Below are 24,559 nucleotides of genomic sequence, written 5' to 3'. Positions count from 1 at the left end.
ACATTGTTGTGTGACAGTTTGGAGATCGTAGCCTCTTGGTAACACACTAAAAAAAAATTGCAGTTTATGTAGGCAGGTGTTTTAATTTCATCATTATGCTTTTGGTTTTATCTGCATTAATATAATTAGCACATTAGCATATAATTTTGTAGATATTATTGTATAAAAACTAAGTCAAACTTATTTTAGATGAGAAAAATATTGAGTAAATAAAAGCATAGGTGGGGTGTACATATGAAAGGAATTATGATGTGGTATGAGAAACACTGAGGTTTGGAAAACACCATTCTGCTGAATCCTATTCCCCCGGGGTCAGTTTGACCATTTCCCACTCAGGGGGCTTCCTTTACCCATCTTCAGTCTCAGCTAGATCCCAAGTCATATGCTCTCGAAACTTTTTCACCTTTCCTTGCAATCAAAGTTCTTTTAGAGGCAAGTGACTGAATCCCAAGTCAAACCGTTCCGGGAAGATCAATGTGAATGTGAAGACTCACATAACGCAAAATCTGAAAGATTGTTCCAGTTTCAGGCACAGCTGGATCGAAGTGTTTAAATGACGTCATCAGATATTTCTATCCATCTACTGGCTACCTTTCCTATATGTTGGCCTCATTTTTAGGCAACTTCTCAACTCATGGTAGAAAGAGGGCCTACGGCAGCTCCACATTTAGATCCCTTCAACTTAGCAAGCCCAGCCAAAAGAAAACACTTTATTCCCCAGAGTTCCAATAAAGTTCTCACTTTACTCCTCCTTGGCCTGCTTTGGGTCTTATGCCAGCTCTCAAGCAATCACTGAGGCATGGAGTTAAAATGCTCTGATAGGCCAGGCTCGGGTCACATGTCCAGCCCTCACCCAATTATGATGGTTATTCATTGTATTGCAAATAGTTGCTTATCACTCATCAGTGGTCCTCTAGTCTGGCTAATTGCCCCAGAAAAGGGCTTCAGAAACATCATAAAAGAGGCAGCACCGCTAATGCCAATAAAGAAATAAAGACATAACCACTCACTTGATAAATACTGTTTTTAGAGACTCAAGAAACTTTGCCCCTGGGCGGAACCTTGACCTCCCTGGGAGAGAGAAGCAGGAGCTTCCGAGTCAAATCTATTTTCAAATCCCAAGACTCTCATTATACTCACTAACTCACTAACTTATTCGCTCACTAGAAAAACATTTATTAACAGTTCCGGACACTGGAGATACAGCTGTGAATCAACAAAATTCCTACCTTCTTGGATCTGACATTCTAGTTAGGAAGGTGGGCATGGGGGAGGTGAGACATAATAAACAAGTGGACAAAGAAAGAAATGATTTTGAATAGCAGCAAATATTGTAAAGAAAATAAAAGTGTGTCTTGCTGGAGAGGATCTGGGGGCCTGGCTTGCAGCAGGCCTTAGGAAAGGCCTTTTCAAGAAGTTGATTTGAAACCGAAATAATGAGATGCAGTCAGCCACAGATGATTTGCATAAAACTCTAAGAAGAGGGAGCAGCAAGTGCTAAGGCCCCGAGGTGGCCTCCTCCAAGAACTGACGAAAGCCACTGTAAATAGCTGTGTGATGTTAGGTGAGTTACTTAGTCTCTGTGCGTCACTGAAAAATAAGAATGATTATACTGATCCCTCAAGGTTGCTATGAGGATTCAATTAGAAAATGTAGAAAATGGCTGTGAATAGGGCTGAAGCTTGGCATATGGTAGGTGTTCAATAAACACCAGCTATTAGTTTGAGCAATACAATTATTAATTTGAGGAGGAAAGAGAGGACTTGGAAGATCAAAGCATGAGAGAAAGGAGCTTTTGTAGCTTATCCTTCCAGAATCCAAAATTCAGGATATAGTGTGAGCTAGGCCCTGAGATAGGGCTTCTGAACACACTTCCAGGACACCCGGGAGACCAATAACAATAATTGGCATTTTATTTTAATTGCTACCGCCATTCATTGAGCACCCACTATGTGCCAGGCACTCTGCTGAGCACCTCACGTCCATGGGCCCCTCTCACTCAGAGGTTGGCACTAGTATTAACATCCCCATTTTACAAAGGAGAAAAATCAAGGCTCGGAGATGATGGTCACAGAGTCTGGAGCAAAGCCAGGAGGCCAGCAGGAGGTGGAGCCACTTCCTACCTGATGATCTTTGGGCATTCCTCACCTTTGATGTGGGGTGACAATTCTTGCCCACTCTTCATCTTTATCATTCTCCCTACCTGGAGGTCGGGGGCGAGGGTGCGGGGGGGGGGGGGGGGGGGGCGGGTTCAGAGACTGAGGGGAGCAAAAGCCCAGAGCCCTTTCGCCATGATCCCTGCCTCAACCTGCTTCCCACCTACCACTACCACCAACGCCTTCTATAGGGCAGGCCTGGAGGTGGCTCCCCAGCCAACAGCTGCAGCCTGGGTAGGGGCCGCATGGGCTGTGGCCAGAGAGGGGCGGGGCCGGAGAGGGGAGGGGCGGGGCCGGAGAGGGGAGGGGCGGGGCTAAGGCTGAGTAGTTGACTGCAATCTAGGAGGTTCCACTCCTGACAGGGCAACCTACTCACTGTGGCCTTTGAAAAGAACATGGGACGAGGTGTCCTCTGGTCGTCGGCTCCAGCCATAGCCCTACCTGGAAGAGATTGCTTCTAACAGGTGCGTGGGAGACAAGGAGAGGACACCCCCCAGGAGAGTCTTTATCCAAATCAGAATCTCCCCACTCGGAGTTCTGACTCTGGTCAGTGTAAAGACCACGCAGCACAGACACCCCCGCTACTGACCCTTCTACAAAAGAGAAAAGTGAGGCTCAGAGGGGGGCAGGGCCGTCTGCCCAAGATCGCAGGGCCGGCAAGGACAGAATCAGAATTCAGGACCCCAATCCAGCCTCTTTGCACCAGCGAACCCTGTCTCACCCCAGCTATCCACATCTAATCATAATTTTTAAATAGTACTGGTAACAATGATAAAGTAATATCAATACTAATATAAAGAGGTTATTGTGACCGTGTACTTCGACATGCCAGCCTGTTATAAGTGTTTTCATGTGGTAATATTTAATTCTTAACCCTGTAAGGCAAGGACAATATGATCCCCATTTCATGGAAGGGGGAACTGAGGCACAGAGAGGTCCTGTGCCCTCCCCAGGCCACACAGCTTGGAAGTGGCAGAAGGTGGATTTAAACCCAGATGGTCTAGTTACAGACACCACACACATCTGCCTCTCAAATGATAGATGAATTGCCTCTTTTTCCAGACCTTGAAAATTCCAGTTGTGTATTTTCAAAATCCTGAACTCCACCCAGTTTAAAACTTCGCCTCATCCCCAGTCAGGCCTGTGTCAAAGTGAAGTGAGGACACGGTGGGACATGGTGGGCCTCGTCTCTCCTCTTTTATGTGTCCTTCCTCCCATCCTAGAGCTGCGGTCTGTGGCCCCTCAGGGCCATGGGCAGAGGGGAGGAAGGCAGGGAGGGGGGCAGGAAAGCTTCTCCTCAGCTGCTGCAGTTGAAAAGTGGCGACAGGTGTTCTCTATGGCTGAGACAAGGTTGCCTGCTCTCTCTTGTGGTGGTGGGGGTGGGTACTTTGGGGCCCCTCGTCACTGGAGAGTGTGTTCCCAAGGCTTCCATGAAGGGAGTCTGCTGGAGGCTGCCATCTCCTGGCCCGCTCCAGCCTCTTTCAGCCAAGGTCACCCGTCAGCAGGCCCTCTCCCACGAGGGTCTTTGCCAGAACGGCCTCCAGCTGGATTCCTTCGGAGGCCTGCACCTCCAGTTTTTGGGGGAACAACAAGAATATCCATGCATTTCCCACGAGCCAGTGGCGGATGCCTCTCCCACTCCATTCGTCAGCCGGAGACTTCCAGGTCTAAGTTCCCCCAAAGTCCAGGGGACACTTCTCTAGTGTGGAGATATTGAAACGATGGGAGGAGTCAAGTTCAACATTCTAGAATGAATATATATAAATACATCCATCTCTCTCCATACACACACACACACACACACACACACACACACACACACACACAGTGACAGCGAGTGTCCTTGGACTAAAACCGGGAAAAATCGAATAGAAACTTTTTCTCATTTGGTTGACGATTAAAGATGAAGTAAGATAATCACGGTCCTGTAAAGTAAGAGTTCTAGAATAATCTCTATGGTTCTAGCTCTGAAATTCCATCCTTCATCTGGCATGCTTAAATATATATATTTATATAAGTATATAAATAATACATTTTAAGTATACAAAACATTTATATTTAGTAATATAATTTATATTTTATTTATTCATATTTTGTATGTTTGTTATTAAATTATAAATTTGATATGTAATTATAATATATTACTACATATAAATATGTAATTATAGTTATATTGTGACATAATTCTGTTATATAATTCATATGATATATAATTATATATAATTACTTATTATACAATTAAAATAACATAAATATATAATTCTACTCTAATACAGAATTACTATAAATTAATTAATATTTAATTTATTAATATAGTTTAGTTTATGTATGAAATACCAGTTAGACTGTCCTTAGCCCTGAAAATTCATAATCTCATTGAATCTCAGACACTCCTAGGAAATGGTTACTGTCAACGCCTCCTTGATAAGTGGAGAAACTAAGGCTCAGCACCCAGAAATAATAAGTGGCAGAGTCAGGGTTATGCACCCAGGCCTAGCAACCTCAGAGTCTACAAATGAAACCAGGATTCTACGTCAGCTGGAGTAAGGGCTGCTAAGATGTCAGGTCTTCTTCTTAAGATGTCTTGGGATGTTTATGGCCATGCCACCCTGAACGTTCCTGATCTCGTCTGATCTTGGAAGCTAAGCAGGGTTGGGCCTGGTTAGTACTTGGATGAGAGACCACCTAGGAATACCAGGTGCTGTAGGCATTAAAAAAAAAAAATGTCTTGGGGACACTCCCTGATTTACCAGGTACCTGCGGCTGTGTCAGAGTCAGAATTTGATCTTGGAATGAGGACTCCAGACCTGGAATCTGCCCCTTTGGTCATTTATTTAATAAACACTGCTCTGCACCCAGCCTGTACCGGGTGGTCCTGGGGACACAGAGGTGGGCAAGACAGCCCCAGGCCTGCTCTCCTGGGGCTCACAGTCTAGAAGGAAAACACTCCTGTCCCAGACAGTGAGGACTCAGAGTCGATGGTGCAGAAATGGGGTGGGGGAGGGAGACCCGGAGGGCTCAGGTCTGAATATGGTGGCCAGGGGAGGACCTATCGAAGTTGTCAAAATCAAAATAGGGCCTCAGAAGGGTATGACATCAGTTATGCAAATTGCATCCCTGTGCTTAGTTGCATAAAAGCATAAGAGTGCAAATTTTTTCCATCAAGATAGGAAAGCAAAGCCTTGAGCAGGTACTCGGGTATAAACTTTTACTCTTGTCACTTTGTGACAAGAGCTTCCCTCACCCCATCAAGTCAGTTTGTGTTCCTGCCCAAACATTGTGTTTTCTATTACCGAGCACACCTGAGGGGCAGGGAAGACCTCAGGAGAGGGGATGCCGGAGCTGAAACTTGAATCACAGCTAGAAAAAGAGAGAGAACAGCATTCTAGGTAGGGGGAACAGCGTGGACGAAGGTCTAGAGGCCAGAGCACTGCGTGGAGTTCGGTCTGACTGACGTAGAGAGCGAGCGAAGAGCACTGAGATGTAGCACGGGCCCCAGATGAAGGAGTCAGCTCTGCGTCCTGAGGGCACTGGGGAGCCATGGAAGGTTTAGGAGGAGGGGAGTCGAAAAGTCACACCAGCTGTCAGCTCAGAGATAAAATCAATGAACGTAGGAAGTGAGAGTCCCCCAGAAGACCTTATGGTGGGACGACTCCCAGCCATCCACTTACGATCTTGGGTCTGAGACTCAAGCTTACTGTGTCTCCATTTCCCTGACTATAAAACAGACTAGAATCAACCTCAGAGTTGTTGAAGGGCTCAGTGAGGTAATGGTTGGGAGAGTTTGGCGCAGTCCCTGGCATTCGGCCAGCACACTTGTATCCGATGCCGCCTGCCCTGGGAGTCATTATCCCCGGCCGCTACTGTCATTCATTTACCAAGAGGAAACCGGATGTTTTAACGTTTGTTCCATAAGTGGGTATTTCTGATCCTTAAAATGTAACCACTTATTACATTGCTTTTTTTGTCTTTGAAAGGCATATTTGCAGTACATCCAGTGCTTGTGGTTGTGAAGGCAAAAATCATAATAATGATGGGAGCTATAATTATACTGTCGAGCATGTGTCTGGCAGTCATCCTGTTAGTACACCGTTCTAAGCACTGTACAAACATTAGATATGGGAATTTTTAATCTTGAAAGACTTTGCCAGAATGCCCTCCACATGGGGCTGTACCAGCCACGTGTGAGAGTTCCCTCCTCCTTCAGCTTCCGACACAGCAAGTCATCAAGCTTCTGGATCACCTGCCAATCCAATAGGCAGGAATTATTATCTCAGTTTGTTTTACTTTCCATTTTTCTTGCTCTGAGTACACTGAACATTTTCCCTATGTCAAGAGACATTTGAATTTTCTTTTATAGGAACTGCCTACCTATATCTTTTGCATATTTTTCTGTTAGGTTGCTGATATTTTTCCTATTGATACTAAGTGGTCTATATATTAGTGATATGAGTTTTTGTCTATGATATCAGTTGCAAATCATTTTTCTGGTACGTCACTGTTCTTTTGACTTTGCGGGTCGTGGGTTTTTTTTAACCTTTGCCAAAGTTTCTTTTTATGTTTATGTCAATTTTTTCAGTCTTTTATGGCTAGGGCTTGTGTTCTTACCACATCAGCCACCATTCCAGTGAGAGGCAGAAGAGTGGAGTGTGTGAGCGTGTATGGGCTGGAGCCAGACTCCAAGGTTTCGACTCCAAGCCCTAAGCAATGTGGAAATTTAATGAGAGGAAGTGAGAGAAACTGGGGGCAGAGGGCACACCCAACATATAGTTCAGTGGCTGAGAATTTCATCTGCCTGGGTGTGGATCACAGCTCTGCTGTTTACCACCTATGACATCCCCCCAAAATGTCGTAAATTCTCTGAATCTTTATTTCTTCATCTCTAACAGGGGTAGGATAGTTGTATCGGTCAGGGTTGGGGCAAGAAGCAGATGGTCTACTCGAAATAAATAATAAGAAAGGTTTGATAAAAAGACTATTTACAGAGGGGTAGGGGGGGTATAAGTAGAGTGACATGGGACTGTGCATCACCCAGGGGCAGGAAGCTGATACCTCCCCTGGACTGGAAGCTGTAAGACGCAGAGCGGGCCCTCAAACCGAAGGATAGTGGTATATGGAGATGATCGCTCAATAGAAACTTCAGTAGGGGGACACAGCCGACCCATTCTGGTGGCGCAGGGAGACAGCTGTGGGACCAGTAACCTCAAGGTTACTCCCATTGGCAGAAGCCACCCAGAAGCAAGAGGCGAGGGGACCCCAATGATGCAGCTCAGAGAAATCAGCCTGTCAAGGAGCAGAGCAGAAAGGAGAGTGGACCTACAGCACATCCAGCCTCGTCGATGCTTCGTGGGGTTAGCATAACAGATGAGTGAGAGAACACATGTTCAGAGCTTAGAACAGAGTCTAGCTGGTAGGAGGTACTCAACGAATGTTCCTTTTCATTTCTACAATATTTTTATCATGATAAGTAGTCACCATCAACTCTCAAATGTGCCACACTCATTCTCGCCAGCTCAGGAAGGGTTACTTGGGGCAGCATCTCACTTTTGGTCCCGCTGGATCCCCATTTCTCTCCTCTCCCTCTCCATCTCCTCCAGGCACCCTGCTCGCATCCTGCACCTGCTCTGCCTCCTCGGAGCTGCCCTCCTCTGCGTTTCTGGGATTCTTGGCCGAGGGAGCCAGTGCTCACCTTCTCGTACCCAGCAGCCTTGATGGTGTTCTCTCTACTTCTTGGTTCTGAGGACACAAGGCTCAGCCAGAAACCGTGATCTTCTCCCCTGAGGGCCTCCCAGGGCCTGGCCATACTGGGCGAGAGACACTGGGCACACACGGCAGCCTGGTCATCAGAAATGTGACAGCTCTAGACTCGGACAACTACACGGTGGTGCTGGAAACCATCGAGGGACGCAGAAGTGTGACAGGGCAGATGCACGTCGAGCGTGAGTGGGGCTCCACAGCAGGAGGGACTGAATTCTCAGTCAGCAGGGCCCATCAGGGCCCATTCAGTGCCAGTAATCAATTGCTCCCTAAAAACCCCCCTAAAACTTAAAATAGCAACCATTTCTTTAGCTCATGATTCTGCTAAACAGTTCTCCTGGTCTCATTCACGAGTCTGTGGTCAGCCAGGGAGTGCCTGGGCACTGGTCTGGGGTAGCCTCCTTCATATGTCTGGCAGTGACGTGGCTAGCAGCTGGGGCCACACAGCCTCTCATCTTCCAGCAGGCTAACGGGCTTGTTCAGTCAGCAATGGAGGAGGCCCCGGGCTCAGAACTGGCATGTCATCACTTCTGCCATGTTTTATTGGTCAAAGCAAGTCACGTGACTGGCCCAGCTTCAATGGGAGGGAAGTAGGCTTCACCTCTTGAAGAGAGGAGTTGCACGTTGCTATCTATTTTTTGTCATCTGTCACACTTTCCAACAGATATTCATTAAATGTTTGTTCATCATCACTTGGGGAAGGGCAGAAGTCTCTATTGGCAGACTTCAAACTCGCCTCTGTTTTTATGAGCTATTCAGCTTTGGACTTGAACTTTCATACCCAACCCAGAAAAACAAAGTCCTGAAATTAACCAGACCTATCCTCCCAAAAAGGTAGTTTAGAGACTGTATTTGTCTGTTAGGGCTGCCATAACGTAATACCATAGACCAGATGGCTTAAACAACAGAAATTTATTTCTCATAGTTCCGGAGGCCAGAAGTCCAAGATCAAGGTGTCAGCACGTTTGGTTTCGTCTGAGACCTGTCTCTTTGGCCTGCCGATGGACTTCTTCTCACTGTGTCCTCACACAGTCTTTCCTTTGTGTGCACACTCCTGTTGGCTTTCTGTGTGTCCTAATCTTCTCTTTTTATAAGAACACTAGTCAGATCATATTAGAGCTCACCCTAACGGCATGATTTTACCTTAGTTATCTCTTTCAAGGCCCTGTCGCCATATATATAGTCACATTCTGAGGTATTTAGGGGCTAGGGCTTCAACATATAAATTTGGAGGGGATACAATTCAATTCATAAGGGAGACCATATTACAGTAGCCCCCCTTATCCACGGGGGATATGTTCCAAGACCCTCAGTGGAAACTGCAAACTCTATATATACCTTGCTTTTTCCTGTACATACATTTTCGCTTTAAAGAATTACTTTCCTGTCTACAGCCATGCCACGCTGAACGTGCCCGATCTCGTCTGATCTCAGAAGCTAGGTTAGTACTTGAATGGGAGACCACCTAGGAAGACCAAGTGCTGTAGGCGTTAAAAAAAAAAAAACAGCAAAGAATTACTTTACTGCTTCTCTGTGGAATATCCGAATTGCCAACATCACTGCTTTCCAGAGAAGGGTGAATTCATCAGGGAATGGCAGAGTTGGTTTCTCCCACCATAGAATTCCCAGTCTATCAGGGCAGACAGACATGAAATGAATAATCCTAAGGGCAGGGTCAGAGACAGCTTCCCTAAAGAAGTAACATTTAAAACGCTGTCTGAAGAGAAGGGAAGGTAGGCAATAAAGATGACGTGGAAGGTTGTTCCGGCCAGTGAGAACAGCATGGACAAGGGCTGGAGGGCTAAGAGATAGCTTGGTGAGTATGAGAAACTTAGAATAGAGCAGTGTAGAGGGTGTGGGCCAGGTGAGGCCATTGACTTTTAAGTGTGGCTAAGGGAGGCAGGTAGAGCTGGGGGTCAGTAGACGTGCAAGGCCTCGTAGGCCTCAGGAAGAACCTTAGACTCCTATTCAACAAAACATTCATCGGTGCTGATTGTTATGTGTGCATCCAATGCTTTTTTTAGTGCCTTCTCTGTCCTGGCTGGCGCTGGCCTCACAGCCAGGGAGATGTGAGAACCCAAGAAGATATCTGACCCACTAGGGGACCAGGTAGGGCTTCCCAGAGGAAGGGCTATCTGAGCTGGGGCTTGTAGGCTGAGCAGGAGTTTGCCAGGCGAAGAGTGGGGAAACACGGTCCTGCAGACAGGCCAGCCAGAGTAAACACCAGGGAGCACAAGTGAATGGCTCCAATTTACTGAGCGCTCACTATGTACCAAACACTGGGAGATTTCGCAACCTGAGAAAGCAAATGCTCTGAGCACTGATCCCATTGCACAGGTGGGGAAACTGAGGCTCAGAGAAACAACCTCAATAGCCTGTGGTAACATAGAAGCAGAGGGCCAAGCTGGGATTCTCCAGCACTCTATGATCCTTAAGATTCCACACACACTGCCTCTCTAGCCCAGCAACGTCTCTATGGTACAATGCAAAGTTGAAAAGGGGGGGTTAGAACCCCACTTTTGTACTGGGGGATATTTACCCCCACCAGAAAATTAAAGGGCTGCTGAGTTCCATCAATCTGCATTTCTATGATTTGAAGGCTAACTCTTCTTCTAAAGGTCCACCTCCACACCTTTGCCTGTGCGATTCTCAGCCTAGAGCTTGTGCAGGCTTCAAAACCCCAAGGACCTGCGTTCAAACCACTGTTCCACCACTTACCAGGACCTCGCGTCTGTGTGCTTCAGTGTCTTCGTCTGTAAAACGGGGTGTGTGTCCTAATCTTCTCTTTTTATAAGAACACTAGTCAGATTGTAGAACCTACCTCACAGGATAGTAGAACCTACCTCACCGGATAGTTATGAGGAGCAAATTGAGTTCACCCATGTCAAATGCCTAGCACAGTGCCTGTCACAGGGTAAGCGGATGTTAGCTGTGAGTATTTCAAGGGACTTGACCTCTTTGAGCCTTCATTTTCCCACCAAAATGGGGATAACAATAATAAGCTCTACCTTGTAGTAGTCCCTAGGACTAAATGAATAAATCCAGTGCTTTTCCGAGCTTTTTCAATCATGACCCATGGTAAGAAATGCATTTCACATCATGGCCTATATTCATGTGCGTATATACACACATTATAAGTAACTAAAAATAAGTGTCATGGAATAGCAATTATCTCTTTGAGTAATACATTCTGTCATTTTCTATTATATTTCATTTCATGTTTTAAATACCGATTACTAAACCTACTAAATGATTTCCCTGAGCGCGGGTCTCCCTCGCAGCATGACGAGCTATAAGTTAACGTGTGTTTAGAACAGAGGCTCACAATAAGAGGCTTGTCTAGGTGGCTGTGACATTGTTTCTTGTTTCTACACCTGGTGGACTCTTTCTCTTCCTGCAAGGCGTAGCTCAAGTACCACCTCCTCCAGGAAGCCTTCCGTGAGCTCTCTGGCTGGGCTAAAGTTCTTTTCACTTATCATATTGCACTAAGATCGGAAACCAGCTCAGTGTGAAGGTTCCTAGCACTTGCCATGACATCACACTCCTCAGGTTCAAATCCCAGCTGTGTTCTCTGTGACCTTGAGATCTGACCCTAAGAACCCCGAGCCTTCAGAGTTTTTCAGCTGAAGAAAAACATGGGAAGAGGACCATGGTGAGGATTATGCACGCACCCTACCCTCAGTAAAGAGCACCCCCCTAGCAGCCAGTGGCTCAAGCCCCAAGCTGTGGAGGCTCTCTTCCTCTCTTTCTCTCCCACTCACACCCAGTCCATCAGCAAATCCTGAGGGCTCTGCCTTCAAAAATAATCTAGAAGCCAACCACTCCTCCCAGCTCCTCGGCCTGACCCTGGTCCAGCTGGGGTATTTATACGCCTCGCCGTGTCAGTCATCAAGCCACCTGCGGTGTGCCAATTCCCCAGCATGCTGGCCTGTTGCCTCCATGGGCAAATGGGCTCTGGCCACCAGCGAAAGCCCGTAAGCAACAGATACACTGCTGGCAGTTGGAAGTGGTGAGGATGAGGGTCTGGGGTGGGGACACCAGCAGGTCTGCCACACTCAGTGTTGGGCGCAGACCAGGCACTCCAAGCACATTTGTGGGTGAATGAATGAATGAATGAATGAATGACTGTCTCTGTGGTGGGCCAAAGAAGTGCTCAGCTTCTCTGAGTGATCTCCACGCATATGGCCTTGCTCCCTGTTCACACAGCCAGCCGTGACCCGGTGTTGCTACCGACATTTCCAGGGACTATCCAGGGTGTCATCCAGAGTGACCTCAACTACTCGGTGGTCTTGAAGTGTCTGACTGCAGTCAGCCCCGACCCCGTGCTGCACTGGACCCTCAACGGGCAGCCCTGTGGGACCGGGTCAATGCTGATCATCCAGAAATTGTCCTGGGAGCACCTGGGGACCTACATGTGCACGGCCAAGAACAGCCAGGAAGAGCATTCCTCCAAGTCTGTGACTATCTCACTGTCGCGTGAGTCCCTCTCCCCCGCCCCAGACCCTATACCCTCGTTGGTCACTGGCCAACTTTCCTGGTTCCATCGAGCCATCTTCTAGAGTGGTCTCCCTGAGCCCCTTTATGACCAAGATGTCATCCCAATCTTCCCTCCACGTGGCAGAATGGGCATTATAAGCCCATTTTACAGATGAGAGGCTGCAACTCAAAGAGATAAACTCTCATGAAGGCTTAGCTCAGGGTCTGGAGCCGGCTGCCTATGTCCCAGCTCCAACCAGTTGCTGGCCGTGTGAACCTGGGAAGCCTGAGCCTGAGCCTTGGGCACATGCCTGTGAAAAAATGCAGGTGCTAACATCACAAGTGGTTCTGAGCTTGGGCTTTGCATTTTGAATTCTGGCTCCACTACTTCCTGGCTGTGTGACTTTGGACCGGTACCTCGACTACTCTGTGCCTCGGTTTCCTCATCTGTAAAATTGGGAAAATAATAGTGCCACCCAAAGTGTAGTTATCAATGAGATAAGCAGGTGAACAGCTCAAAGTAAGAGTGCCTTGCACTGCTGAACATTAGCGAGTAAACAAGAGCTAGTCGGCATCGTTGCTACAATTAGCATCATCGATATTATGAATTTTGTGATGGTTACCGTGGGCAGTAGCATGCATGGAGCTCTGGGCAGCAATAACAGGAACAGGCAGTCGTAGGGATAAGAAAAGTATTTTGGGAGCTGGTGGAAGCCGATTTCAATTCCTGCCCTTGTGCCTTCCTGGACAGATGACTTAGGACAAGCGACTTCCCTTCTCTGGATATAACAGGAGCGATCGTGTATGCCTCTGCAGGATTGTTAAAAGGAACTGAAATAGTGCATATATGAGGCTGGCACCATACCTGTTAGCAGCAGGTACTTCAGGTAAGAGGAATTACATCACGAATATAATTTTTTTTTTTCTTGGGGGGCAGTTGGTTTGGGTTGGGTTGGAGGGGCCGTTGGGGAGTTGGGGGGGTTCTTTGGCTGGCGGGGAAACCTTCCAAGGCTTGGAAGGGCCGGGTTGTTGGAAGGCTTGGTTTGGCCAGGTCCCAGAGAGCCGACTCCTCTCCCTGGTCAGGGCCCAGTCAGTGACAGCTTCAGGATTTGGTTTTGGGATAATTCACTGGGAGAAAAATATGTTTAATCTTGTAGCACCTGGTGACCCTGATATGTTCATTAAGAATGACGATACTTCCAAGAGCCCCTTCACTCATTCATCAGCTATTCAGGAAATGTTTATTGAGCACAGACTGTGTGACCAGCCCATGCTGGGCAGTGCCGAGGACACTCTGAGGAGGAAGACAGCCCCAGCCCTGCCCCCACCGGACTCCCAGTCTAGTGGGGGACAGACCTGTCCACAAACAGTAATGACTGGGGTGGGGGAGCCCAGAGGGCTGTGGGACCCAAGGGGGCGCCTGACCCAGCAAGGCAGTCAAGGACGGCTTCCTGGAGGAGAGGACATCTGAGCTAGTTCTAGGATGCATAGGAAATATCTCGGCCGAGGGGGAGAAAATGGCATTCCAGGCATTCCAGGGGCACAGAGAAAGTCCTGGAAGTAAGAGAGAGAGAGGTGAGCTTAGAACATTGTATAAAGTCCCATGGGGCTGGGTTACAAAAGTGGGGTGAGGAGAGATGAGACCGGCCAGGTGGCAGGGCCTTATGGGCCAAGGTGAGGGAGCCACAGCAAGGTTCTGAGCAGAGGAGGGACAGGGCCAAGTTTGAACTCTAGAGAGACCCCTCTGACTTCCGTGTGGGGGGGATGAGTAGGGGAGAGCCTGGGGCAGGAGAACAGGAACGGGGCCTGGGAGCAGATCCAGAGGTTGGGGATGGACAGAAGAGGCGTTTGGGATGCGGAATGGTGGGAGCGGAGGGTGTGCAGGGCGGTGGCTCCTCCAGTCTTACTCCTTCTTGGTCCACAGAAGGCAACGTGGATCCCACAGACGCTGAGCCTATTGAGCCGAACCCCATTTTCTCTCTATCGGGAAGATCTGCCATGGCCCTCGTCATAGCTGGAAACCTGGGGATCCTGATAGTGATCGCAGGCATGGGCTTCACCATCATCCAGAGCCAAAGGTACCTTGTGCCCTTCACCCCCGTCCCCTGACCGACATCCACTCGGTGCCCATGAGGCACAGAGCTCTCTCTGCACCAAGACAGAAGCCAAACCAACAGCCTTATCCCAAGGAGCTTCAGGCTCATTCAGAGAAGATGGCTTTGACCCCTGCTCTGCCCATCCATCTACCTCGTCAGTGTGTACAGTGACCCCAGGAGAACAAAGAGACAGGAGTGAGCAAATCCCAGCTCCATTATGGGCAAGTCACTTCCCCTCTCTGCGCCTCGGTTTGCCCATCTGCCAAATGGGGATGATAATAATAGCGCCCGCCTCACGGGGCTGTTGTGAGGATCGAACGAGCAATTATTTCTAAAGCATTTAAAGCCCTGCCTGAGATATGCTAAATGCCATACTCACTCCTTCTACGCATATCTGTCGAGTGCTCACTGTGTGCCAAGCACTTGGGATAACTTGGAAATTAACAGTGGGAAGTCTCTGCCCTCATGAACTTGAGTTCCAGTCACAGAAGCTAAAAATTACGTGATGACCGAGTGAAATATAAATAGTATGTTGGATGATCGGTGAGTACTAAGGAGGGGAGGAAGGCTGAGAGGGGGCCAGGGGGTGTGGGGATGGGCCACGATTTAACTAAATCAGCAAAGGCCTCCCTGAAAAAGTGACACTTTGGCAAAGATATTGAGCAAAGGAAAGAAGGGAAGGAGGCAGTGGGTATGTGGGGAAAGGCACGCCTAGCAGGGGGACAGTGAGTGCACAGGCACTGAGGTAGGACTTGCCTGGTGTGTTCGAAGAATAACAAGGAGGCCAGTGTGGCTGGAGTGGCGTGAGGAATGGCACAAAGAGTGACGTGAGATCAGAGAGGGAAGGGGGTGAGTGACAGGCAGTGTAAGGTCTTCTGGGTCATGTAAGGACTCGACTTTCGTTCTGAGTAAGATGGGGACCATGTGGGTTAGAGCAGAGGAGGGACAGGATCTGACTTACAGCTGACTTATATTTTCATCCTAGATGTGCTAGCTATTATGATAATACTATAATAATATAATCTCACCTTATATTATTATAATATAATAATAGTATATCTTGCCACATCTAGAGTGTCTGTTCTGTGCCTGATAAACATTATTCTGTTTAATCTCCACAAGAGCTCGACAAGGTAGGAGGTGGGGTTGAAATGAAGGTCTTATTTTTGTCAAGGAGAAAACTAAGGTTCAGAGAGAAGTGAATGACCCCAGAGCCCACAGCTGGGAAGGAGAGATTCAAACCCAGAACCCTACTCCTAGTTCTAGCCTTTAGCCTACACTGCTTCTTTTCAGCTGTTAACAATATGAGCCTTTGAAGCTTAAAAACTGTGGAAGGGAAATCTGCAAATCGAAATGGTTTGGAAAGACTTGGGGGGCCAGCTGAGAGGGACAGAGCCAGGTCTCCAGTCGGCAAGTCCTGTGTAGAACCTTCCAGGGGGAGGGGAGAGCCAACCTGCTCTCTGGATCACCGCATCGTCTTCATTACTGTGGCATTTCCCGGTTCCTCTGTAAGCCCTGGGAGCCTTCAAGTCATGACAGCTCTCTAGGATGGGTCCTGTTCTTGTCCTCATTTTCTAAACGAGTAGAACTAAAGTTCAGAGAAGCTCATCAACTTGCCCAGGGACACACAGGTGACAAATGGCTGAATCAAAACCAGATCTAATTTCAAGACCTGTTCTTAGAGGGGAAGGATAAGAAATCAGGCTGGGGTGAAATCCTCGCCAGACCCCCCCCCCACCAGTACCTGCCTCCACAAGGGGGCGGGAAAGGTCACTTCCTGTCTTCCGCACCATCTCAACGCAGACAGTGGAAAAATGCTGATGTCCACCAGAAGGAGCCAGCCTCGTCCAATCAGCTGCGACCTTGGAAATGAGGTCATGGGGACAAGCGTGGCTGTCGTGAACCTCCTAGCGGGAGCCCCACACATGTCTGCCACACCCACCAAGGGCCAAGAGAGATCCCTGTCGTTTGCAGTTAAGGCCATGGACCCCGAAATGAGGCTACTTAGGTTCATCCCCACTCTGCCATACACTGGCTTATGGGACTTTGGGTGAGTCCTTTAACCACTCTATGCCCCGTCTGTAAAATAGGGATCATGGTAATACTGACCTCAAAGGGTAGGTGTGCAGGTTACAGCTGGTGGGAGAAAATCGCTGTAAATAGCACCTGGCACATGGTGAGCCTTCGACAGATGTCAGCCACATGTATTATTATATCATTATGATTATTTATTTCTCTGTCTTCCATTGTAGGACGGACAGGCAAAGAATACGGATATGCAGCTGAAGTGGGGGCACCTGTCTGTCAGCCTAAAAGGTGATGCCATTAAGGGCAGAGAGAGAACCCTGAGGCCAGGGACCTTATGAAGCCGTCCTGTTTTCCTGACCATTTGTCTGTGGGCTGTTCCCATCTTGTTGAGAGCCACGGGGACTGCTTTTATTTCCTCTCGCTGGCTGCCAACACCCTATCCGCCCATCTCACCCAAATTCTTGGAAGCCACCTAAACAAGCAGTGTATATTTCATTAAATGAAATTTTGCTTATAGCCCACACATGTAATGAAATAGACACTGCTTGTTTAGGTGGCTCAATAATAAACAAAAGGAAAATTTTAATATAAGGATCCAGGAAGATTTCTGTAAATCCAAGGGTGTATCAGTTAGCGCCTGCTGTGTAACAAACAACACCACCAAAAAAAAAAAAAAAAAACCTAACTTTATGGGTGGAAACAACGGACATTTATTTAGCTCCCAATTTTGTGGGTTCTTAACTTGGGCTGGGCTCAGCTGGGCCATTCTGGTCTCTGCTGGGCTCACTCATGCATCGTGGCCCATTGGCAGGTTGCCTAAGGGCTGTCTGGACTAAGACAGTCTCAGCTGAGATAGCTGGCCTCTCTTCATCTCTCATTTTCCAGGACGCAGACCCAAGTTTGTTCACGTGACAGAGGCAGGATTCCAAGAGCGAGAGCAGAAGGGACGATGCCTCTTAGGGCTAAGGTTAAGAACTGACACATCATAACTCCTGTCACATTTTATTGGCCAAAGCAAGTCACATGGCCAGCCCAGATTCAAGGGGTGGGGAAATCGATTGCACCACTTGATGAGAGCAGAAGAATCCATGGCCATTTTTGCCACCTACCACCGACGGCAGGAGTGCTGGGGCCAGGGCAGGTTCTCACCGCCTTTCTCAGCCTCCCGTCCCTCACCCTTGTCGTCTCCTCCTCCAGGAACATGGAATCACAGTTCCCTCTGTGTGTGTCTCTCTGCAGATGGGCGCTCAGTGTTTCTTTTTCCATGAAGAGAAAGACACCGTCCTATAACTTTCAAGTCCACAACAGTGCTGTTTGAGGGAACAGCTCAACTTAGCCAAAATCCCTCTGCCTTGTTTCCGAAACCCCTGGAGAAGGCATCCGATTGTCTCACCTGAGATAAGTGTCAACCTTGGTCTCACCACTGTGGCTGGGGTGGGAGCAGGGACATTTTGTATAATTAGAGCCTCAGGAGCTCAGCCCTATCTGTGAGGGCTCAGTGCTCAGATAACAGGGGGAGGTTTTGCTTCATATGCTGAGCAGACACCCCAAAATATGTCTTCTACACATACAGCCTAATTTTGCTCTTTTTCAAAAAGAAAGAAAAACTTCCAAATGCAGAGAAGAGGGAAAGGTGGTTGCAACCCCCAGAAATCCACGGTACGTTTATAGATTGACTACTCAGATTTGAGCTGCTGGAGAATCTTGGCAGACAGCAAAGGGGAAATGATTACGGATGAAACTCCCGTGTGAAAATACCTAACATTTGAGAGACATTCAGTGCTTCTGTGACCAATGGAAAGCCACTTACACATCATTAGGATTAGTAATAAGAGTGGCAGACCTGAGTTCGAATCTCGTCTGTTGAGGGCTGTCCATGCGCCAGGCACTGCACTGTGTACCCCGTGTGATCCATATCTTATACCATCCTCACCGTACCTACTGAGGAAAGGGGAATCCGCCCCCATTTTACAGACAAACAGGTGAGGCTCAGAAAGAGAGTAAATGACTTGCCCAGGGTCACATGGGTAACACGTGGTGGAGCTGGTCTCCAAGCCAGGCTGCCTGAAATTTCTGTTTGCAGTCACCCGCTTCTCTCATGGTCTCCTACCTCTTATGCCGGATAGATGTCATTGTGCCCATGCACAGGGGATAAAAACGAGGCTCAGAGAGGGCAAGCGACTTGCCCAAAGCCACCCAGCTGGGCGTGATGCCAACTAAAGTCCACCCAATTCCAAAAGCTGTGCCTTAGACCAGCGTCGGCCGACAGAACTCTCTGTGGTGAGAGCAATGTCTACATCTGCAATGTCCAATGCACGTGGCCGCTGAGCCCTTGAAATCTGTATAGTGTCGCTGAAAAACTGTATTCGAACTTATTACTTGTAATTCGTGTTTATTTATACACCGCTTGGGACCCGTGGCTATTGTATCAGACAGTGCAACTCTGACTCCTCATTGTTAAAAATAAATAAATCTCCCAGCACCATATGTGTCAATCACTGGCTCCACGGCTGTTCTGGGGTCCTCGCGCTGGTCTCCCCAAAAGTTCAGATTTGCTCCCAAATCCCTAATATTTAACCAGTTTCTTTCCCACCTGACACTTCCTGCTGTCTCCCTTGCTTTCACTTCCTTTTCTCCATTGTCACAGGAGAAGTTGGTCATCTCCTGTCTGGTTGGTGGCAGAGGGAGCTGGCTTCTGCAGCTCCAAATCTGGCTGAAGCTCAGAAGTGACACTGTAGCTACCTTGGCCACCAGCCAGTATCCAGCTGTCCCCTGGTCCGGGCTGTAACATTGCCCCATACCCTTTGGAACAACCGAGAATCACTGTGACTGTCCTTCCCCACTAAAAATAAACTGCAGATTTCCTCAGAGAGAACTCTTGGCCACTGTGATAAATTCAGTCCCCTGGCTGAATGACACAATGCGTCGTTAAATATTTATTGGCGTGATTATTGAACAGTTCTCTCATCCATTAGACTCTCAGCTCCATGACAGCAGGACCTGTCTCTGTCACAGAGTGTGTGCTCAATAAATGTTTACTGAATGCATGAATGAATGAATGAATGAATGAATGGGAGACTAAACACACACTGCTAGGAAAATGCAAAGGCTCAGAATGGATGCATCGACTCGGTCACGAACCCTTCTCCAAGCTGGAGTTGAACTGGAATAACTCGACCCAACTCCTCTCATTCAACAAATATTTATCGAGCACACACTGTATGACAGATCCAGGTCCTGCTATCATGGAAGGACTTCCCGCATCGATTATTGATGTCTGCTGACAGCTTGGAACAGAGAGGGGTAGTAAGACCCACATTTGCTTCCGCTGCTCTTCAGCAGAGTGTCATATTCTCTCTACTCCCTCTTCGAAAAACGTTACCCCCTCACAAAGCCTACTTAAAGTATACTGGGAGTCACAATTATAGAGGCACAGCAAGATGCCTGGGCTACTGCAATGACGTCTAGTTCATTGGTTCACCCGACAAATATTTCCTGAGCACCTTCTATGTGGACCTTCTATGTGGCTGGCTCTGTGCTGGAGACACAGCCGTACACAAGACAGACATGGTCTACGCCCTCAGAGTTCACAGAATTGATCTCCCAAAGCCAGCCCTCTCTTGCCCAAGTCCTCAGCCTCCCCACTTCCCACCCACCTCACAACCTCTTCCCTTTCAAACACATGTACTCTCTCTTCCTCAAGCTCTCAAGCTCACGCTCTCTCTCTCTCTCTCTCTCTCTCTCTCTCACACACACACACACACACACACGCACACACACACAGCTGCATGAGTAAATTTTCGCTAAATTTCAGTATTCACAGAAAAAAATCCTATATGTCAGAGTGAGAAAGCGGACTAATGAGCATATAACAATCAGAGATCAAATCATCATTAAAGCCATTAGTTCATTCATTCATTCAACACAACTTCCTCCAGCACCTGGTCTGCGTCTAGTCCTGTGCTGAGCAGGACCAGAGCCCAGAGGTGACCAAGACAGCCACAGACCTAGCCCCCCAGGGCTCACAGTTCAGGGTGAGAGACAGATCTATCCCCAGTGACAACCTAGGGTAGTCAGGGACTGGGATCTGGAAGCCCAAAGGGAGCACCTGATCCAGCCTGCGGAGCCAAGAGGGCTTCCTAGAAGAGGAGCCAACTGTACCAGAGAACGCCCTAAGATGATTAATAACAAAAGCAGTCATGTCTTAGGAAATTGATATGTAGCAGACATTATGCTAAAGGATTTTAATGCATCATTTCCGTTTATTTCATCAAACCCAAGAAAGTGGATGCTATTATTAGTTCCATTTTACAGATGAGGAAATTGAATTGTCAATGCCCAGCTGTGAGTCACACAGCCCCGGGCCCCACCTCCTTGGAACTGGTGGGTGACAGAGATCCAACCCCAGAGTGTCAACTCAGAGTGGCTGGGCTGAGACAGGGGAGCTGAGGGAGCTCCAGGGTCTAGGAAGACTTCCTGGAGGAGGGGACAGCTCAGCCATAGCCTAAAGTGTGAGTAGCCATTAGCCAGGTGAAAACTAGAGGAAAAGTGTTTTCACCAGAAGGTGAGCAAACATCGTTTGTTTAGAGGGACTGGAAGGTTTCAGCCTGGCTGACCAATGAAGGGGGCAAGGAAAGATGTCGGAACAGTGGTCGGGGGCCAGATAACGCAAGAGCTAGTAAACCAGGCTCAGGAATCTGGACTTTCCATTTGGTTTTCCTTGTTCATTTCTTAAGTTTTTTTAGATCCCACAAATAAGTGAAATCAAGTGGTATTTGTCTTTCTCTGTTAGATTTATTTCGCTCAGCATAATGTCTTCTAGGTCCGCCCACGTTGTTGCAAATGGCCAGATTTTATTCTTTTTATTGCTGAGGAATAATCCATTGTGTGTGTGTTGTGTGTGTGTGTGTGTGCGTGTGTGTGTACAAAACAGAAACAGACCCATAGATACAAAGAACAAACTAATGGTGGCCAGAGGAGAGGGAACTGGGAAGATGGATGAAAAAGATGAAGGAGAATTAGAGGTATAAACTTCCAATTATAAAATAAAGAAGGCACGGGGATGTAATGTATATAGAGTCAATAATATTGTAATAACTTTGTATGGTGACAGATGGTCACTAGCCGTATCGTGGTGATCACATCGTGAGGCATATAAATGTCAAATCACTATGCCGTACCCTGAAAAGAATCTAACACTGTATGCCAACCATACTTGAATAAAAATATTTTTAAATAAAATAAAATAAATATAATTGTTAAAAAAAAAAAAAAGGATTTGGACTTTGTCCAGCGGACGGCAGCGACCAGCTGAAAGTGGCTCTGATTCGTCATCAGACTGTGGCGGGCGGGTTTCATTTCCTTCCCTGGGTTTTAGGGAGCCTGTGGGATTTGGAAGGAGAGATTGGAGGGGAAAAGCCAGTACAGGGCACCTCCCTGCAGCCTCACCCAGAGCAGACGTGGACGGTGGGGCTGGGGGGTGGGGGGGAGGGGGACATGACAGGAAGTGCTCTCTGGTAGCCAGTTCTTTTTTCTTTCCTGTTTTTTCCTGTTTAGCTTCTGAGTATAGATGAAAGCTCTGCCCCCATCGACCCCAACACCCCATTCTCTGTCTAACCCCAGAAGGCAGGATGGGGTTTGTCACTTCTATCTGCCGCAAGAGAAATGTGGAATTTAGCCGCAGCAGAGTCCTTGCGCTGTGTAAGGCTCTCTATGGTTCTCTACTGCCGTTGACAGAAGCGCCCGATCAAGAGCACCCAGCAAGGCAACGCAGGGGCCTTTCGCAAGCCTCGGGACACCCATAATAGTTGCTGCCGTTTGTTGAGCAGCTAAATAAATACTCTTTTAACCGTATCATTGATTTCCAAGTAACTTATTTAACCATCACATGTTTTTATGATTCCCTATGTAACAGGTGAGAAAAAAGGAGGCGAGCAAATCAACACTAGTTGCTTAGGACCTTCAGACAGGAACTGGCGAAGCCAGAATTTGAGCCAAGGGGTCACGAACTGGAGCCCCCCACCCCCACCAGCCTCCCTCCCTCTCCTCTCCTCCCCTCTCCTCTTTTCTCTCTCCCCCCCTTCTTTTCCCTCTCCCCTCTCCCTTCTCCCCCCTCCACTCTTTCCCCCTCCCTCTCTTTTCCTCTCTCTTTCTCTCCCCTACATCCTCCACACCCAGCCTATAGGTTCCCACATCAGAAACCTGGGACAAAGCTTCGCATCTGAAATTTTAAAAGCTTCAGCTCACTACCATGAGGGTCCCCGGGTAGGAAACACTGCCACACTCACCCACTTTGCTGGCGGGAGAGCTGGATGATGATTTGGCAACAGCCTCCCAAGCCACAAATGTGCAATGGCCTCGGATCCAGCAAATCGGCGGCTGGAGACACCCGAAAAGCCCATCCACTGAGAACAGGTTCGAAATGTATGATGTGTTTATACAATGGAATGCTACACAGCTGTGAATGAATGCATGAATGAGTGAATGAATGAATGAATGAATGTGAGGAAGCTTGCTATGTCCTTCAATGGAAAGATCGCCAAGCTATGTTGCGAAGTAAAAAACAGGAAGAAGCACAGCGATGTCAAACACAGCATAGGGAATATAGTTGATACTATTGTAATAACATTGTAATAATATTGTAATAATATTGTGTGGTGCCAAGTGGGTACTAGTCTTATCGGGTGGGTCGCTTCTTAAATTATATCATTATCTAACCACTATGCTGTACACCCAAAACTAATATAAAATAATACTAAATGTCAACTGTAATCGTAAAAGAAGAAGAATGGGAAGAAGCAGAACAATGCTACTTCTTTCTTCAACGTGGAAGGGAAGAATAAGAAAATATATTCATATTCGCTCGATTACGCCAGCTTCTAGGGCATTCTTTTGGATCTAGAAGTTGGAAAACCATGGTGTCAAGAAACTCCAACAGGCCCAATGGAAATATCCATTTACTTATTTATTCTTTCAATAGCTATTTCAATCTTCGAGTGAAGAAAAACGTCTAGAACTGGCCCCAACTCCAAAGGAACTGAGAGTCTTGACGGAGACCCAGAGAAGCAAGCAGAGAGTCTAACACAAAATTTGCTGATTCTTCCAAATCTGCTGTTCCCATGATCATCTCAGTTTCAGTCAAAGGGGCTTCCTCCTCCCCTCGGGTCTGAGCCTTGGGGTCGTTGGAGAGAAATAAGTTCCTCTCACGTCCCACATCCAATCCGTCAGCAAAGCCCTGGGTCTCTACCCTCAAAGAACACTGGGATCCAATCACTTTTTCTCACCTGCCTTCCGCAACCCTGAAGTGAGCCTCCATCGCCTCTCGCCCAGACCACTGCAGTCTCTTCCCCTACTAACTTCAACCTTATCCCCATACGGCCTGTTCCCCACACGGCCATTAAAATGTAAATAGCTCTCCATGGCCTACTATTAAAATGTAAATAGCTCTCCATGGCCTACTAGGCCATGTAGTAACATCTGGCCCCTTCATACCTCTTTGTACTATTCCTTATACCCCCGTCACTTTTTCCATTCCGGCCACAATGGTCCCTTCGCTGGTCCTCAAAGTCAGCAAGTGGTTTCTGCCTCAGGGCCTTTGCATCTGCTTTCCCCTTCACCACCCCCACCCATGCCCGAAAGACTTACTCCAGGCATTTGCAGAGCTGACTTCATTTAGGTTTCCACTTAAACTCACCAGCTCACAGATGATTTTTCTATCAGTCAGCTTTCACTAAATTTCGTTGCAATAACGAACCAGCCCCAAATCTTGTCGACTTGCATTGTCAGTTTCTCACTCGTGTTATACATTCACCACGGGTCAGCTGCGGCTCTTCTCTGCACATCTTCTTCATCCCGAGATCCTGGCTGAAGGGGCAGATCCATCCGGGACAGGCAGCTGAGGCGACCCAAGGAAAAGAACCACGGACGAACCAGGCCGCGCCTGTAAAACATCTGCTCGGAATTGGCTGGCACTGTGCCTTCCAAATGCAAGCCAGTGGGTGAAACCTAGTGCGCAGGCTCACGTTTGCTCAGAGAAACACCGAAGCT

General features: G+C 47.7%; 1 protein-coding gene and 1 pseudogene across 1 annotated transcript; both read left to right on the top strand.

Annotated features, from left to right (window-relative positions):
* The first annotated feature begins 4,747 nt into the window (after nucleotides 1-4,747).
* LOC111744651 lies at nucleotides 4,748-4,866 on the top strand (annotated as a pseudogene).
* A 7,228-nt stretch (nucleotides 4,867-12,094) lies between these two features.
* IGSF23 (immunoglobulin superfamily member 23) lies at nucleotides 12,095-16,771 on the top strand. The gene is made up of 3 exons (XM_023535252.1): nucleotides 12,095-12,389; nucleotides 14,314-14,467; nucleotides 16,738-16,771. Exons 1-3 carry the CDS (start codon nucleotides 12,095-12,097, stop codon nucleotides 16,769-16,771), a joined length of 483 nt encoding a protein of 160 aa, XP_023391020.1.
* The last annotated feature ends 7,788 nt before the right edge of the window (nucleotides 16,772-24,559 follow it).

The sequence above is a fragment of the Pteropus vampyrus genome, unplaced genomic scaffold (assembly GCF_000151845.1).
Source record: "Pteropus vampyrus isolate Shadow unplaced genomic scaffold, Pvam_2.0 Scaffold138, whole genome shotgun sequence".
Taxonomy (NCBI): Eukaryota; Metazoa; Chordata; class Mammalia; order Chiroptera; family Pteropodidae; genus Pteropus; species Pteropus vampyrus.
Note: the sequence above shows the minus strand (reverse complement) of the source record. Positions and strands in the feature narration are given on the sequence as shown.

Bases quoted from the DNA above. Each gene is read 5' to 3' on its own strand.
- IGSF23 (XM_023535252.1), top strand. From the start codon at position 12,095: ATGGCCTTGCTCCCTGTTCACACAGCCAGCCGTGACCCGGTGTTGCTA. The intron at 12,390-14,313 runs GTGAGTCCCTCT...CTTGGTCCACAG, and splicing joins TGTGACTATCTCACTGTCGC to AAGGCAACGTGGATCCCACA. The intron at 14,468-16,737 runs GTACCTTGTGCC...CTTCCATTGTAG, and splicing joins ACCATCATCCAGAGCCAAAG to GACGGACAGGCAAAGAATAC.